The sequence below is a fragment of the Lissotriton vulgaris genome, chromosome 1_1 (genome assembly GCF_964263255.1).
Source record: "Lissotriton vulgaris chromosome 1_1, aLisVul1.2, whole genome shotgun sequence".
NCBI classification, from domain to species: Eukaryota; Metazoa; Chordata; class Amphibia; order Caudata; family Salamandridae; genus Lissotriton; species Lissotriton vulgaris.
Genome location: NC_141685.1, coordinates 611827926 through 611841917, shown reverse-complemented (window position 1 = coordinate 611841917; position 13992 = coordinate 611827926). Strand labels below are relative to the sequence as shown.

Here is a 13992-nt window from a genome sequence, read left to right as displayed (position 1 = left end):
ATTGCTTCCTTGCTATTGGGTATTTAATCTTTAAGGTGGGATTATTATTCCTCCTGGCAGCTCTGAATTTTACGATTTTTAAAGGGTATAAGCATATCTGTATGAAATCCCAATGTGTGGATTACACCAGGGACACAACCCAAACCTCTTGAGACATGGAAAGGGCACAATTGTTCAAAAACTCCTTTGCAAATTTTACCATTCTCTTAGAGATTGTCCCGAAAAAGTAGCAAAGGTTCCAATTTTAGCTTATTAGTTTCACGTCCTATGCGCAGTGAATGATGGTATTCCCTACTATGCCACTGTTACTTGGTGGGTTATTATGTCCTTGAAAATACAGGCTTTGGATGGCCTTAATGGGATTCCCCTGCAATTCGTTCAGTTGATTTGCAGTATTCTATCATTACACATGACACAATACAGATTTTTCAAATGCTCGTTCTTAGTAGAACTAAGGAGATGTTAGAACAAAAGATGATAAATGATCTCATTTATAAATAAAACCATTAAATTGGGTCCTACAGTGCCCTCTTCTCATTCCTGATCTGGAATCTTGAGCGCCTTTACTAAATTCTCTATCCCATTGAGTTATGTTGCTTTTGCAGGGTGAATGCGTTCCTTATTTAAAAAAACGCTTTTCAGTGGTGATGAACGACAAGGTTCTTTTTTATGGTGGTCTTTTTGGACTTGCTGAAAATAATGAGAGATGGTTTAATCTCTATCCACTCTTCATCATCACAATGAACTATTTAAATACCTTTACGCAGAAAAATCTTGTGATAGGAACTGTATAAACAAGTTGGATGTTTACTGCTCCACTACTTTTGAATTCACGATCCTATTGTCCTTTACACTTGCTCTTTTTAGAGTTTTAGTGGGAAACAAATAGGTATGCATTCCCACAGACCACCCTGGTAAATGTAACTTGGAGGGTGAGCTCCGTAAAAGGAACTTAAGCAAATGACCTATAAAAACATTTCTGGCAGATGTAGGCTAATCACTAATAGCGTTGTCACTTCATCCTGACATTTGTCCAGGAAAGCCTTTGAATTATGACACTGCTATAGATCACTGCAAAACAAGAGTTGATTGACAGAATGCAGAACAATGTCATACATTCACCCCAGTACAGAGATCTGGGCCTAAATCCATCATTTTGTTGCACTCCACACCACCCCAGTTCAGACATGGCCATATGCAAATCAGCCTTGACCCTGTGCCTCATGGGAACAGTCCAGCCCGAACTGCCAAGCCATGTCTTTCCTGGACCGGAATCGAGCATCCTAGGACCGGTTTCTGGCTATCAGCCGTCTTCAGCCAGGATAGCTTGACTCCAGTGGTGTGGAGAGCATGGGACTCACGTCTGAGCATACCCATCCCACTCGGGGTGACAAATGCAAAACAACAGTTGATGGACAGAATGCAGAACAATGTCATACATTCACCCTAGTACAGAGATCTGGGCCTAAATCCATAATTTTTTTGCTCTCCACACCACCCCAGTTCAGACATGGCCATATGCAAATCAGCCTTGACCCTGTGCCTCATGGGAACAGTCCAGCCCAAACTGTCAAGCCATGTCTTTCCTGGACCGGAATGAAGCATCCTAGGACCGGTTTCTGGCTATCAGCCATCTTCAGCCAGGATAGCTTGACTCCAGTGGTGTGGAGACAATGGGACTAACGTCTGAGCATACCCATCCCGCTCGGGGTGACAAATGCAAAACAACAGTTGATGGACAGAATGCAGAGCAATGTCATACATTCACCCCAGTACAGAGATCTGGGCCTAAATCCATCGTTTTTTTGCACTCCACACCACCTCAGTTCAGACATGGCCATATGCAAATCAGCCTTGACCCTGTGCCTCATGGGAACAGTCCAGCCCGAACTGCCAAGCCATGTCTTTTCTGGACCGGAATCAAGAATCCTAGGACCGGTTCCTGGCTATCAGCCGTCTTACGCCAGGATAGCTTGGCTCCAGTGGTGTGGAGAGCATGGGACTCACGTCTCAGCATACCCATCCCACTCGGGGTGACAAATGCAAAACAGTTGATGAACAGAATGCAGAACAATGTCATTCATTCACCCCACTACAGAGATCTGGGCCTAAATCCATCGTTTTTCTGCACTCCACACCACCCCAGTTCAGACATGGCCATATGCAAATCAGCCTTCATCCTGTGCCTTATGGGAACAGTCCAGCCCGAACTGCCAAACCATGCCTTCCCTGTACCGGAAGCAAGCTTCCTAGGACCGGTTTCTGGCATTACAGCCGTCTTCAGCCTGGCTTGCTTGAATCCAGTGGCAAAGTGAGTAAGGGGCTCACGTCTGAGCATACCCTGCCAACTTATGGCGAACAAAACGGTACAAAAGAGGGTGGAGATGGACGGAGCATCTGAACCAAACACTCACACCCAGTCAACAGATCTGGGTTTAATCAATCACTGTTCTTTAGCCCACTCTGCCACCCCAGTTCAGACATGGCCATATGCAAATCAGCCTTGACCCTGTGCCTTATGGGAACAGTCCAGCCCGAACTGCCAAGCCATGTCTTTCCTGGACCGGAATCAAGCATCCTAGGACCTGTTTCTGGCTATCAGCCGTCTTCAGCCAGGATAGCTTGACTCCAGTGGTGTGGAGAGCATGGGACTCACGTTTGAGCATACCCATTCCACTCGGGGTGACAAATGCAAAACAACAGTTGATGGACAGAATGCAGAACAATGTCATACATTCACCCCAGTACAGAGATCTGGGCCTAAATCCATTGTTTTTTTGCACTCCACACCACCCCAGTTCGGACATGGCCATATGCAAATCAGCCTTCACCCTGTGCCTCATGGGAACAGTCCAGCCCGAACTGCCAAGCCATGTCTTTCCTGGACTGGAATCAAGCATCCTAGGACCAGTTTCTGGCTATTGGCCATCTTCAGCCAGGATAGCTTGACTCCAGTGGTGTGGAGAGCATGGGACTCGCGTCTGAGCATACCCATCCCACTCGGGGTGACAAATGCAAAACAACAGTTGATGGACAGAATGCAGAACAATGTCATACATTCACCCCAGTACAGAGATCTGGGCCTAAATCCATCGTTTTTTTGCACTCCACACCACCCCAGTTCAGACATGGCCATATGCAAATCAGCCTTGACCCTGTGCCTCATGGGAACAGTCCTGCCCGAACTGCCAAGCCATGTCTTTCCTGGACCGGAATCAAGCATCCTAGGACCTGTTTCTGGCTATCAGCCGTCTTCAGCCAGGATAGCTTGACTCCAGTGGTGTGGAGAGCATGGGACTCACGTTTGAGCATACCCATTCCACTCGGGGTGACAAATGCAAAACAACAGTTGATGGACAGAATGCAGAACAATGTCATACATTCACCCCAGTACAGAGATCTGGGCCTAAATCCATTGTTTTTTTGCACTCCACACCACCCCAGTTCGGACATGGCCATATGCAAATCAGCCTTCACCCTGTGCCTCATGGGAACAGTCCAGCCCGAACTGCCAAGCCATGTCTTTCCTGGCCAGGAATCAAGCATCCTAGGACCAGTTTCTGGCTATTGGCCATCTTCAGCCAGGATAGCTTGACTCCAGTGGTGTGGAGAGCATGGGACTCGCGTCTGAGCATACCCATCCCACTCGGGGTGACAAATGCAAAACAACAGTTGATGGACAGAATGCAGAACAATGTCATACATTCACCCCAGTACAGAGATCTGGGCCTAAATCCATCGTTTTTTGCACTCCACACCACCCCAGTTCTGACATGGCCATATGCAAATAATCCTTGACCCTGTGCCTCATGGGAACAGTCCAGCCCGAACTGCCAAGCCATGTCTTTCCTGGACCAGAATCAAGCATCCTAGGACCGGTTTCTGGCTATCAGTCATCTTCAGCCATGATAGCTTGACTCCAGTGGTGTGGAGAGCATGGAGCTCACGTCTGAGCATACCCATCCCACTCGGGTTGACAAATGCAAAACAACAGTTGATGGACAGAATGCAGAACAATGTCATACATTCACCCCAGTACAGAGATCTGGGCCTAAATCCATTGTTTTTTTGCACTCCACACCACCCCAGTTCGGACATGGCCATATGCAAATCAACCTTGACCCTGTGCCTCATGGGAACAGATAAAACTAATCACACATTGCTCGACTCCCAGAGAGGGAGAGAGAGGGGTCCTAGGGAAAATATTTAAAGACCTACTCAGTTTCAATCCCCAATCCTACTAGTAACTAACACAAGAAAACTGGTGGTCTAATGGAAGGAAAAAATACACTTTACACACAGAACAATAGTAAGCCCATAACCCACATCAAAACATCCCTTGGTCTGACTGTGAGTAATGGTAAGAAAATGATGACGCAAATGTGACTTTATGTCAGGAGAAACCCTGAGGAGGGCAGAAAAGTAAGGATTTCCATCAACTGCCCTTAGTGGCCAGTGTCATCATTTGGAAAACCTGGCAAAGAGCCAAACATAGGTAGACTAGGCGTGTAGTGACAGGGAAGGAAAGTGCAGTGCAAAAAAGATATAAGTGTAAGTGAATTAAAAAAGATACAACAGTGGTCCCAGATGCCTTTATTAATGACCACTTCAGTGTCGGTTTTGAATTAATCTACCGAAGATGGTCTACTAGTTTCAGCCGCAGTGGGTATATGAACCCCGGCTTTCTTCAGGACCCAGTTAATATAACTACTGCATCAAGTGTAATGTTAAGAAACAGTGATAACAAAAAAACTAAAAAGGTATCACAGTGTTATTACGTGTGACCAACCACAGTACCTCTGTGCAGGATGGATGATTGTTCATACCTATCCTTTGTGAGGTAACACGCCTCACCTCACCTGGCTTTGACTCAGGTCAAATAGGAGGCACCGCCCTCTCCGTCGATACCCCAGGTTGTGTCCTGAGACAGCGGATGCTTCGAAATCCAAGAATGGGTCCGTTCCACCTCCCCCTGTCTCAGGACACAACCTGGGGCATCGACGGAGAGGGCGGTGCCTCCTATTTGACCTGGGACAGCGGTCCTGGCAGTCCACCCATCAAATCATGAACAGGGTGGGCAGACCATTCCTAGACCACTGCTAACATGTCTGCTGCCAAAGCAGCAGTGTCAGCAGCAGCCCATAGAGGTGGTACTGGCATTTCCACTGCTGGGTTGATTACAACCTGCTTTTCCGCCAAACTTTTCATGGCAGGGACACTGTCATAAAATGGTCAGAAGAAAGGCAGGTTTTGGGGTGCAAACATGTTTTCAGGGTGAATTTGCCCTTGAGACTTGATTCTGGTGCCAGAAGTATTTGCCTCCATGCCATCGGCACTGTTGCGAACACTGTTTATCCTACAGTCTGTGCTACAGGAAAACAGTACAGCCAACCACCAGGGGCATTGTAGCATGACAGGCATTGGCTACAGACTCTTTACTGGAGCCACACCATGCTGCCCCCATGACTGTGCCCTCGAGACACTGCCAGCACCACTGTAATGTCAGAATGCTGCGGTCGACATGCTGCAGGCTTAGCGACGTGTACCCGACCACCGCCATGGTGTGTCCACCAGAGTTGTACTTGGGCCCTAAATGACACAACTGATCCTGAGTTAACAGGACAGCGGTGGTTGGACCACCAAAATGTGACAGCAGTTCAAAGACCATTAGGGTCATAATCGGACCCTTAGTTAGGTGATAAAGAAGTTCACTCATGAAAATTGCTGCATCACTAAAGAAAAATGAATGGCTTTTGTGCTAAATGTTTTCTTTTCTTTATATAGATGTTTCAGCTTCTACATAGACCATTGTTAGGAAATTAATAAACTTGATATATCAGAAGGTTAAGAAATGCAGTTTATAAGTAGGAAAGTTGACCTGAATAAGAAAATGATCCAAATGAACTTAGAAATGATACAACGTAGTTGCAGACTCAACATTGATGTCTATGGGCCAGTATATTCCTATAAGAAGGAGAGAAGCAATCCTGTTCATGAGCGCACTGTAAGATGGTTAGCTGACTGGAGAAGGAACAAGCAACCTGTTGCAAAAGTGTCAGATTGTGTTGTCTATATTGGTGGGTGCACCTAGAGTAGGTTGTTCAATTTTGGTCCCTTTGCCATTTTATACTTTTTCCATGCTGTTGTGAGATTCTACCAAGTTTCTCGAACCGCTCTTTAAAGGAAGTTATGCTTTGATCAATTATTATTTGATCAATTATTTGCATTGATTTAATGCAGAAGCTTTATATTTTATGATTTCTCGCACTCCCGAACTAGAACCCTTTATGGGTTATGACTGACACTATTTTTTCCCCATTCCTAGAATAGGGATTTAATTTCCTTTACGGAACATGCTTAATGCGGGAAACAACCTTTACAACGCAGTCATTACATTCCACTACCTTTACATAGCAGTCCGTACATTGCAACCTCCTTTACATAGCATGTCATTACAACGCAGCCATTACATTGCATATCACTACAACACATATCATTACAACGTATGTCTCTGCAACGCAGGCATTACATTGCAAGTCATTACAATGCATACCATTACAACGCAAAGTACCCTTACACTATCCAACACTTACCCTACTGTTGCACTCACTGGAGTTAGAATACTACTTATTACCCCTATACTATCCAACACTTACCTTAAATGTGATGTAATGGTATGCATTGTAATGGTATGCGTTGTAAAGGTATAATGCAATGTAATGGAATGTGCTGTAAAGGTAGTTTCTGAAAATGCGATGTAATGGCAGGCGATGTAAAAGAATGCATTGTAAAGGATGTTGCGATGTGAAAACTGCATTGTAAAGGCATGCATTGTAAATGTATGTGTTGTAACATCATACATTCGCATAATGAATTTTATCCTAATTTTATTAATTTATTCTTTCACTTCTAATAAGTTTCTGATGACTAAAAGTGCTGACTTTAACTGAGACCTAGTAAAGATGACTTACTAAAAGATTTGAATAATAAAATCCTTTAACTCACTCTGAATTCTCCTTATTGACTGAAAATAGATTAAAATCGTGATTCTAATTTATGTGATGCACAGCACATGATCTTCTCTAAAACAACAGCAAAGATCCATTGCCTTGACAGACAGATAAAGAGTGGGAATCAGCCCGAAATATGGTAAACCGAGAATTGTATTTGAGAAACCGATTCACGCTCCAGCACTTACCTTCATCAGTGCCACTATCGTCTATGAATACAGTTGCTGCGAATACAAAACAATGGCCTTGTTTGAAACTAAACTGGTTAATTATCCTGAGACACTTATATATCAACAACTGGTGAAGAACCGTATGGAAAAAAATGTAACGCACCCAATTATTGTAGAACTCAGACTTAAGTGTTGCAAGCATTAATAAAACATCCTTTGGCTAGACAGCCCATTAGGGCTAAAACAATTGCTGGTCAGAAACAAGCACTTCACCAGATCTGCGAAATACATACTCTTTGCAAAATGATTGATGACAAATATTAATATATTTATAGGAAATAGGTTAATGTGAAACAAAAACTAAATAATATGTAGCAGTAATTAAAATAACTTGGACATGTGTGATTTTCAAAAAGAATCAAAACAAGTAACTCATTTTAATTTGTAATGCAGAGGAACTGTAGATTTTCAAAGTTGAGATAATAATTCAATAATCAATTAACAATCAAATTAATTGTCCCGACCGCAATGTGAACTATTTTTACACCTATCACAAAAGATCACTAGTGTAACTCTCATTTAAAATAACAATGACGCACGCATCAATATGCATCCCAATTTTAGTACTAAATCCTCAAAGTCTGACATGAGTTTTGAAATCCTGAATAAGGTGCTTAGTTAAAGACATGCAGTGCATTAAACAAACAATTATATTGACAGGTATAACCAGAACTAAAAACACAAAATATGATTGACATAAAAGCAAAGGATAACTGACACAAATACACCAGGACAGGAACAAATACTTTAAAATGAAGCTACAGACAAGCCATAATCCGTGCAAAACTGATTTTAGAGCAAAACATAAAGCATGCAAAAAACACATTCCAAAATATTTGTTTAAAATACTCAAAAGTATTCAATCTTGTAAACAAAACTACAATACACACCCAACCATCAAATATTGCAATTCCTTGCATAAAAGTTTTCATTTAAGAAATATGCTCTGTAAAATATAATCTACTAACACATCATTCTCTAAAGTTAGGATCACTATACCCAGCAACGCATGCGCATGCGAAGATGAGAAATAAACATTAGCATAGGTCCCCTTTAAACCCTATCCTATGCAGGGGTCTCATTTAGAGCCATAAGCATGAATTACTGAATTCTACATCAAGAAATTCACTGCTATGGTATATCAGTGGATAACAGAACATGCAACTCGTTGTTGCTGCTTCATAAAGAAATTGCTGGATGCTCTGGATGGGCTCTTTGAGAGCCTGTCAGAGAACTGCTGGAGAGCTTCGAGCAGAGCTTCTGCAGGAGAGGGAAGGGAAAGCACTGATTGTGATGAGTAAGTGTTAGGAGGTCAACTATTTTTTCAAAAACATTTAGAACAGGGAGGAGAGGTCATGTTATCTGTGGCTCCCCATTACTTCTTTGCCCCTGTGTTAAAACTGTCAGCACCAGGGTGGTATTTCCCCAAACATTTTGCTTCACCCTTCATTTTTTTGCCAACCTCCTTTCTGTTGGGCATATGACTCGGAGCACTTTACCACTGCTAACCAGTGCTAAAGTGTTTGCGCTCTATCCTTTAAACATGGTCGAATTGTCTTACAGCCAATTCACATATTTAATTCACTTGTGAGTCCCTAGTACTACAAGTATACAGGGCCTGTAAATTAAATTCCACTAGTGACCTCGCAAAACATATTGTGCCTCCCACTTAAGTAGTCCTGTTTAAGGCCTGCCAATGCAGCCTGAGTGTTCAGTTTTAAACTGAAATAAATTTCGACCTGGCAAAATAAACCATGCCTAACCATCCTTCTAAATACATATGAGTCACCCCTAGGGTAGGCTCTGAACAGCCCAGAGGTCAGGAGCAGTGTACTTAAAAAGTTGGGCATGTACTTTTAAGTTTTACATGTCCTGGTAGTGAAAAACTCTTAAATTCATTTTTCACTACTACAAGACTAACCTCGCCCATAGAATAACATTGGGTTACCTTATTACATTTAAAAAGTGATAACTTTCAAATGGTATCAGGTAGACAGGTCAGACGTGATGTCTAAAGAATTTTTATTTAAAACCCTCTTAAATGGAAAAGTTGGATTGTAAGCTAACATTCTAATAATCCCACTTTTAGAAAGAAGGCATGTTCTCATCCCAAGCATTTGGTGCTTGCAGCCTGTTCTTTGACCGCATGACTAGGTGTAGCTAGCAGTTGTTCTTTGTGTATTGCTCCCAGACAGTGAGACAAGGGGAAGCAAGGTGTTGACCGGATGGGTCACTCTACCTTAGCAAGGGGTGGAGCAGACACCTACTACACTTGCACATCACAAAGGCTCTGCTTGAGCAATCTCATAAAGGGGTTGTCACTAGTCTTTTGTACCCCCGGATAAGGTCCAGCCATGGCAGGTAGGACACCTCAGGGGGTGGATGCCTCTAGAAACTTCTCCTTCTTTAAAGTGGGCACCAGGTTTAAATATTATACCTCAGGCTTTAACTCTTCAGTAAACATCTGGGCCTGAGAAGTCTCAGAATTAGGACTGATGTGCTGCTTTGCTGTAAGAAGGATGGCCATTCAACTGCCCTGCTGTACTGTGCTGCCCTGCAGCCTTCTGCCTGTGTTAGAAGGACTGTACCTGCATCGTCAACTCAGGACCATCAGAGTGACTTCAAGGGCTAGTTGACTTGCCTCCTGATCAGATGCCTCTGGGACAGCACAGGCTTCCTCCATCTAGAACCCAGCACCTGGAATCTGTCAGTTGTGAGTTCTAGTCTCCCAAGAGGTGCCATCCCAGTTCTGAATCCTTAGAAGGGGGTCTGAAGGTGCTCTGCCAGCTCAACTATGGTGCCAACAGACCCGACATGTCACCACCCTGAAACTATGCATCGGATACTCTGCGCAATGAATTGCATACCTAACTCCGCATCAGGACTGCTGTGCGATGCATTCCCAGTGCAGTAATTTGCATCCCAAGCCCCTCATCAAAGACATCCTGGATGATGACTCAGAACTCTGCATTGCAATCCCTGCAGATCTTTCAGCACCAGCCAGTGCGACACATATCTTTGACACAGGACTTCACGTTGCAAGGCCTTCATTGATGGCTTCCTCGATAAAGCTGCATGACCTTGCAGCTCCCAGGAACCGCTGCCGCGTGGCGCAAGCTTGACACAGGACTCAGTAATGCTTTACAACCAGGATTTAAGGTACTCTTGTTCAGTGAGCCTAACTGGATTTTTGTAGTGGGCCCAAGCTCCATTGTAGTTGGCCTAGATTTGTGACTTTGTCCTAGTCCGGTGAAACCAGATAACCACAGTCGGCGCTTTGCCCTTCTTGCTGCTATTTAGACTTAAATCTTCAAAACTGGATAGCTCTGGTTCTACTGATTGTTTTTTTCCCATCTTGTTCACAAATGTATTCATCTGATGTTACTTTATTTTTCTAAATTGGTGCAGGGTTTTTCCTATGTTTTGTTACTTTGTTTTGGTTTTAAGTGCTGCATGAATGCTTTACACATTGCCTCCAAATTAGGCCTGATTGCTTTTGTGCCAACCTATCAAAAGGTTAAGCACAGGTTAATTTGGAGTTTGCTCATGATTTCACCTTGACAAGGATTGTGGTTGCTGCACGAGGAGGGCTTTACCCCCGTCAACGAACAACTAATTTCTTGCATTTGTGGCATCAGTGGCATTTGGCCTTGTGTTTGTGTTGTGCCATACAGTGATATTGTATTACAGTAAAAATCGCAGATAAGTAATCTGATACCAATTTGAGCCTTTTTTTAATTCTCCCTTGTTGGGTTGGCTGTTTTTGATTTTTCCTAGACATAGGTTCCCTACCTCTTTGTCTTACACCATGGAGCTAGAAATGCTCAATGTGGACCACCTCAGCAGGGCTGAGCTGCAGAAATGTTGCAAGTTAAGGGGGCTAGATGCAGTAAATAAGGCCACAAAGTTGTACCTTTAGATAGCCCTCCGTACCTATGAGGAGATCACAAGGATGCAATCCAATCCTGAAAGTCTGAGGTCAAGTAGCAGTGCGTCTTCAAGGGACTTATCCCACGAGAAGCTTTAGGACAAGAAGGCAGACAAGGAGTTCAGGCTACAAATGACCAAGCTGAAAATGGAGAAAAAGATAATGGTCCATTATCTAACTTTCAGGGAGTTGGGCACAAAAGCTAGGAAAGCAGAGTCCAGTGTACACAGGAGAAAAGATGGGTCTCATCCCAAAAGATCTGGGACATAACTGTTGTGAGGGGGGACATAGATAACTGGTTTGAGGCCTATGAAGTTGCCGTAGAAATAAACCAAGTCCCAAAGGAGAATTGTAGGGACAAAAGGTAAAGGGCAGGAGGCATGGGAAACCAGCCTGTCAAGCGCCTGTGGTACTGGTGGATCAGGTGCAGGATTAGTCAGCCCCAGAGCTGACTGGGGAGATAGTGTTGCTCTAGGAGACCTGATAAAGCTTGCCTAGTGACAAGTTGAGGGTGGGCCCACCAGGGAGGTGTTCTGCAAGGTGCAGGGAATGTGCCCAAACCTAGAGGGGCTGAGGAGGAAGGCGAAGCAGCTTGTGACAACACTGAAGATCAACTTATTTACGTGGAGTATTTCCTCTACAGTGAGCCTAAAGCACCTGCGCATGGCACAGTATGCTTGCTGGTGGTCCCCCAGTGTTACAGGGCCTTCCTACTGGGTTGGGCTCACAAGATTCTCCGGCAGGACATCTGGGGCAGGACAAACCTTTGTCATACCACTTTGTCACCCACTTTTATTGGCACCAAATGAGGAGAGCCTCAGATACTTTCTGTAGGACCTGTCTCACTAGCCAAACCAGTCGGAAAATGGAGAAGAAGCTTAATACTCCTCTGGCTGTCATTGGCACCCCCTGTGAGAAGGTGAGCATTGAGATTGTTGGGCCCCAAAACTGCACTGGGCAACAATTTATCCTGGTTTTGGAGGACGAGGCCAAGAGGCACTCAGAGGCCTTTCCCCTGTGGACCATAACTGCACCTGCAGTGGCTGGGCCCTGATGTGGATTTTTACCTGAGTGGGTTCCCCAAAGTAAGCTGTGTCAGACAGGGGTACCAACTTTATAATTTAAAACCCTCTTTTTAATTTTGATATTACATCACTTTTACAAGTGTAATATTAATTCCACCCAGGGCTACTCCAAGTGCATGTAATCTCAATGCATCAAAGCATTTCCCTTGTTGCAAATGACGTGTATTACCCAATGTGGTGCACTCTAGCTTTTATTAAGAACTCATAACATTATTGTTAAACGTCAAATTTACGGAACCTTCATTGCCCATGATCTCTGAACTGTTGTAAATTACGGTGTTTTTCTACTACCACAGGAATAAAACGTGAAATAGCTATTGGAACAATATGGATTCAATAGTAAATTATTATTATTCAATGATTTTGTCTTTGCAACAAAACAATACTGGCGCACAGCATTCTAGAGCGTAGGACAACAATATGGGCGCACGTGATCCTAAATTGAACATTTTTCAAAATGTCAAGCTCATTGCTCACTTTACGGTAATATGCCGATTCTCTGATAATCTCTTTTGCATGGTTTAACAGTGCATAGGGCACTAGAAGGTGGGCTTAAAATTGAAAAGCGCTTACTTGATCCTCAAAGGATAGTGCCTGGGCCACATCTCTGGGAAACCCATCAATCACGATGCCTTCTGCGTCCGGGATCTGCATTAATCTCTGTTTCATCTCAGTAATTGTTGTTTCCTTTCAGAAACACACATGGCAAATAAAAGAGATTTAGTGAAGTAATCGCCACAGGGCATCTGGGCATTCTTACAGAATCCTAGATTAAGTACAGAGCAACTGCAGCCATGTCATACCTGGGGAGCCAATTCGCCAGTCGTAATTATTTTTGCAATTAAACTCCATTTTCTGTTGCTGCTTGTATTGTGGATCTTCCTTCTTAGGAGTTCCCCCACGGATATGTACTCAAACCCATATCGCTCCGCTATTTTTAGACTCTGAGTGCCTTTGCCGCTTCCCGGACCACCTGTCAAAAAGAAAAACAAAAACTGCATAACTCGCATAGATGCTCATGAGAGCTGCCTTTCAAAACTCTGTACTAAAGGTCTGACATCTAGCCCATGATTCATCCTGCCCACCCTGGAAACCGACATTTTCATGTGACAGTTTTACAAATATGGCTTATTTGATAATACTACACGCTTGAAACGTCCAAGGACAAAAAATGTAGTTACATATGCGCTTCCAATATGCACAATTCCAAAAACAATCAAATTGAACCTGCAGGCTTGACATTTGGCTGTGGCTGATGAAGGCTCACCTGAGCAGCTGCAAAAGGCAGCCAACAATTACCTGGCACGCACCACAGAATCCGACTAATGCCATCTTGGCCAGTAGCAACAGCTCAGAAAATGGTAATGGACTCAGTATATCCGTGCCCAAGGCATTCTCACACTCTAGCAAATATTGGCACATTATCACAAACACATATTCATGGCTTCACAGTGGTTGAAAGTTACATGAACATGCAAATCAGCATTTCTAAACACGGGCTCCATTCTTGCTCTTTCTACGTAGGAAGTTCAGCACTCCAGTCAGGAAAGCAAAATGCACTCTAGCAAGAGTGAGCACAAGATCTAGTAGTCAAATAGATCTTGTTTGAGCAGACTGAGTTGTTTTACTTAATCCGAGGAAGGCTTTCTGCAAGTGAAATGTGAGGCGAGCTAAGCTTGTGTCTCCTGATTTGTTTCTTACTTAGAGATTTTTGGTTGATCGTTTACGGTACATGCACC

General features: G+C 43.7%; 1 protein-coding gene across 1 annotated transcript in view; it reads right to left on the bottom strand.

Annotated features, from left to right (window-relative positions):
- The window catches only part of AK5 (adenylate kinase 5), a 2618000-nt gene that overhangs the window by 2087995 nt on the left and 516013 nt on the right, over positions 1-13992 (bottom strand). The window contains exons 4-5 of the mRNA XM_086954134.1: positions 13057-13226; positions 12827-12940 (exon numbers count right to left, since the gene is read on the bottom strand). Coding sequence (XP_086810260.1) covers positions 12827-12940; positions 13057-13226 — 284 coding nt within the window. The remainder of the gene's footprint in view (positions 1-12826; positions 12941-13056; positions 13227-13992) is intronic.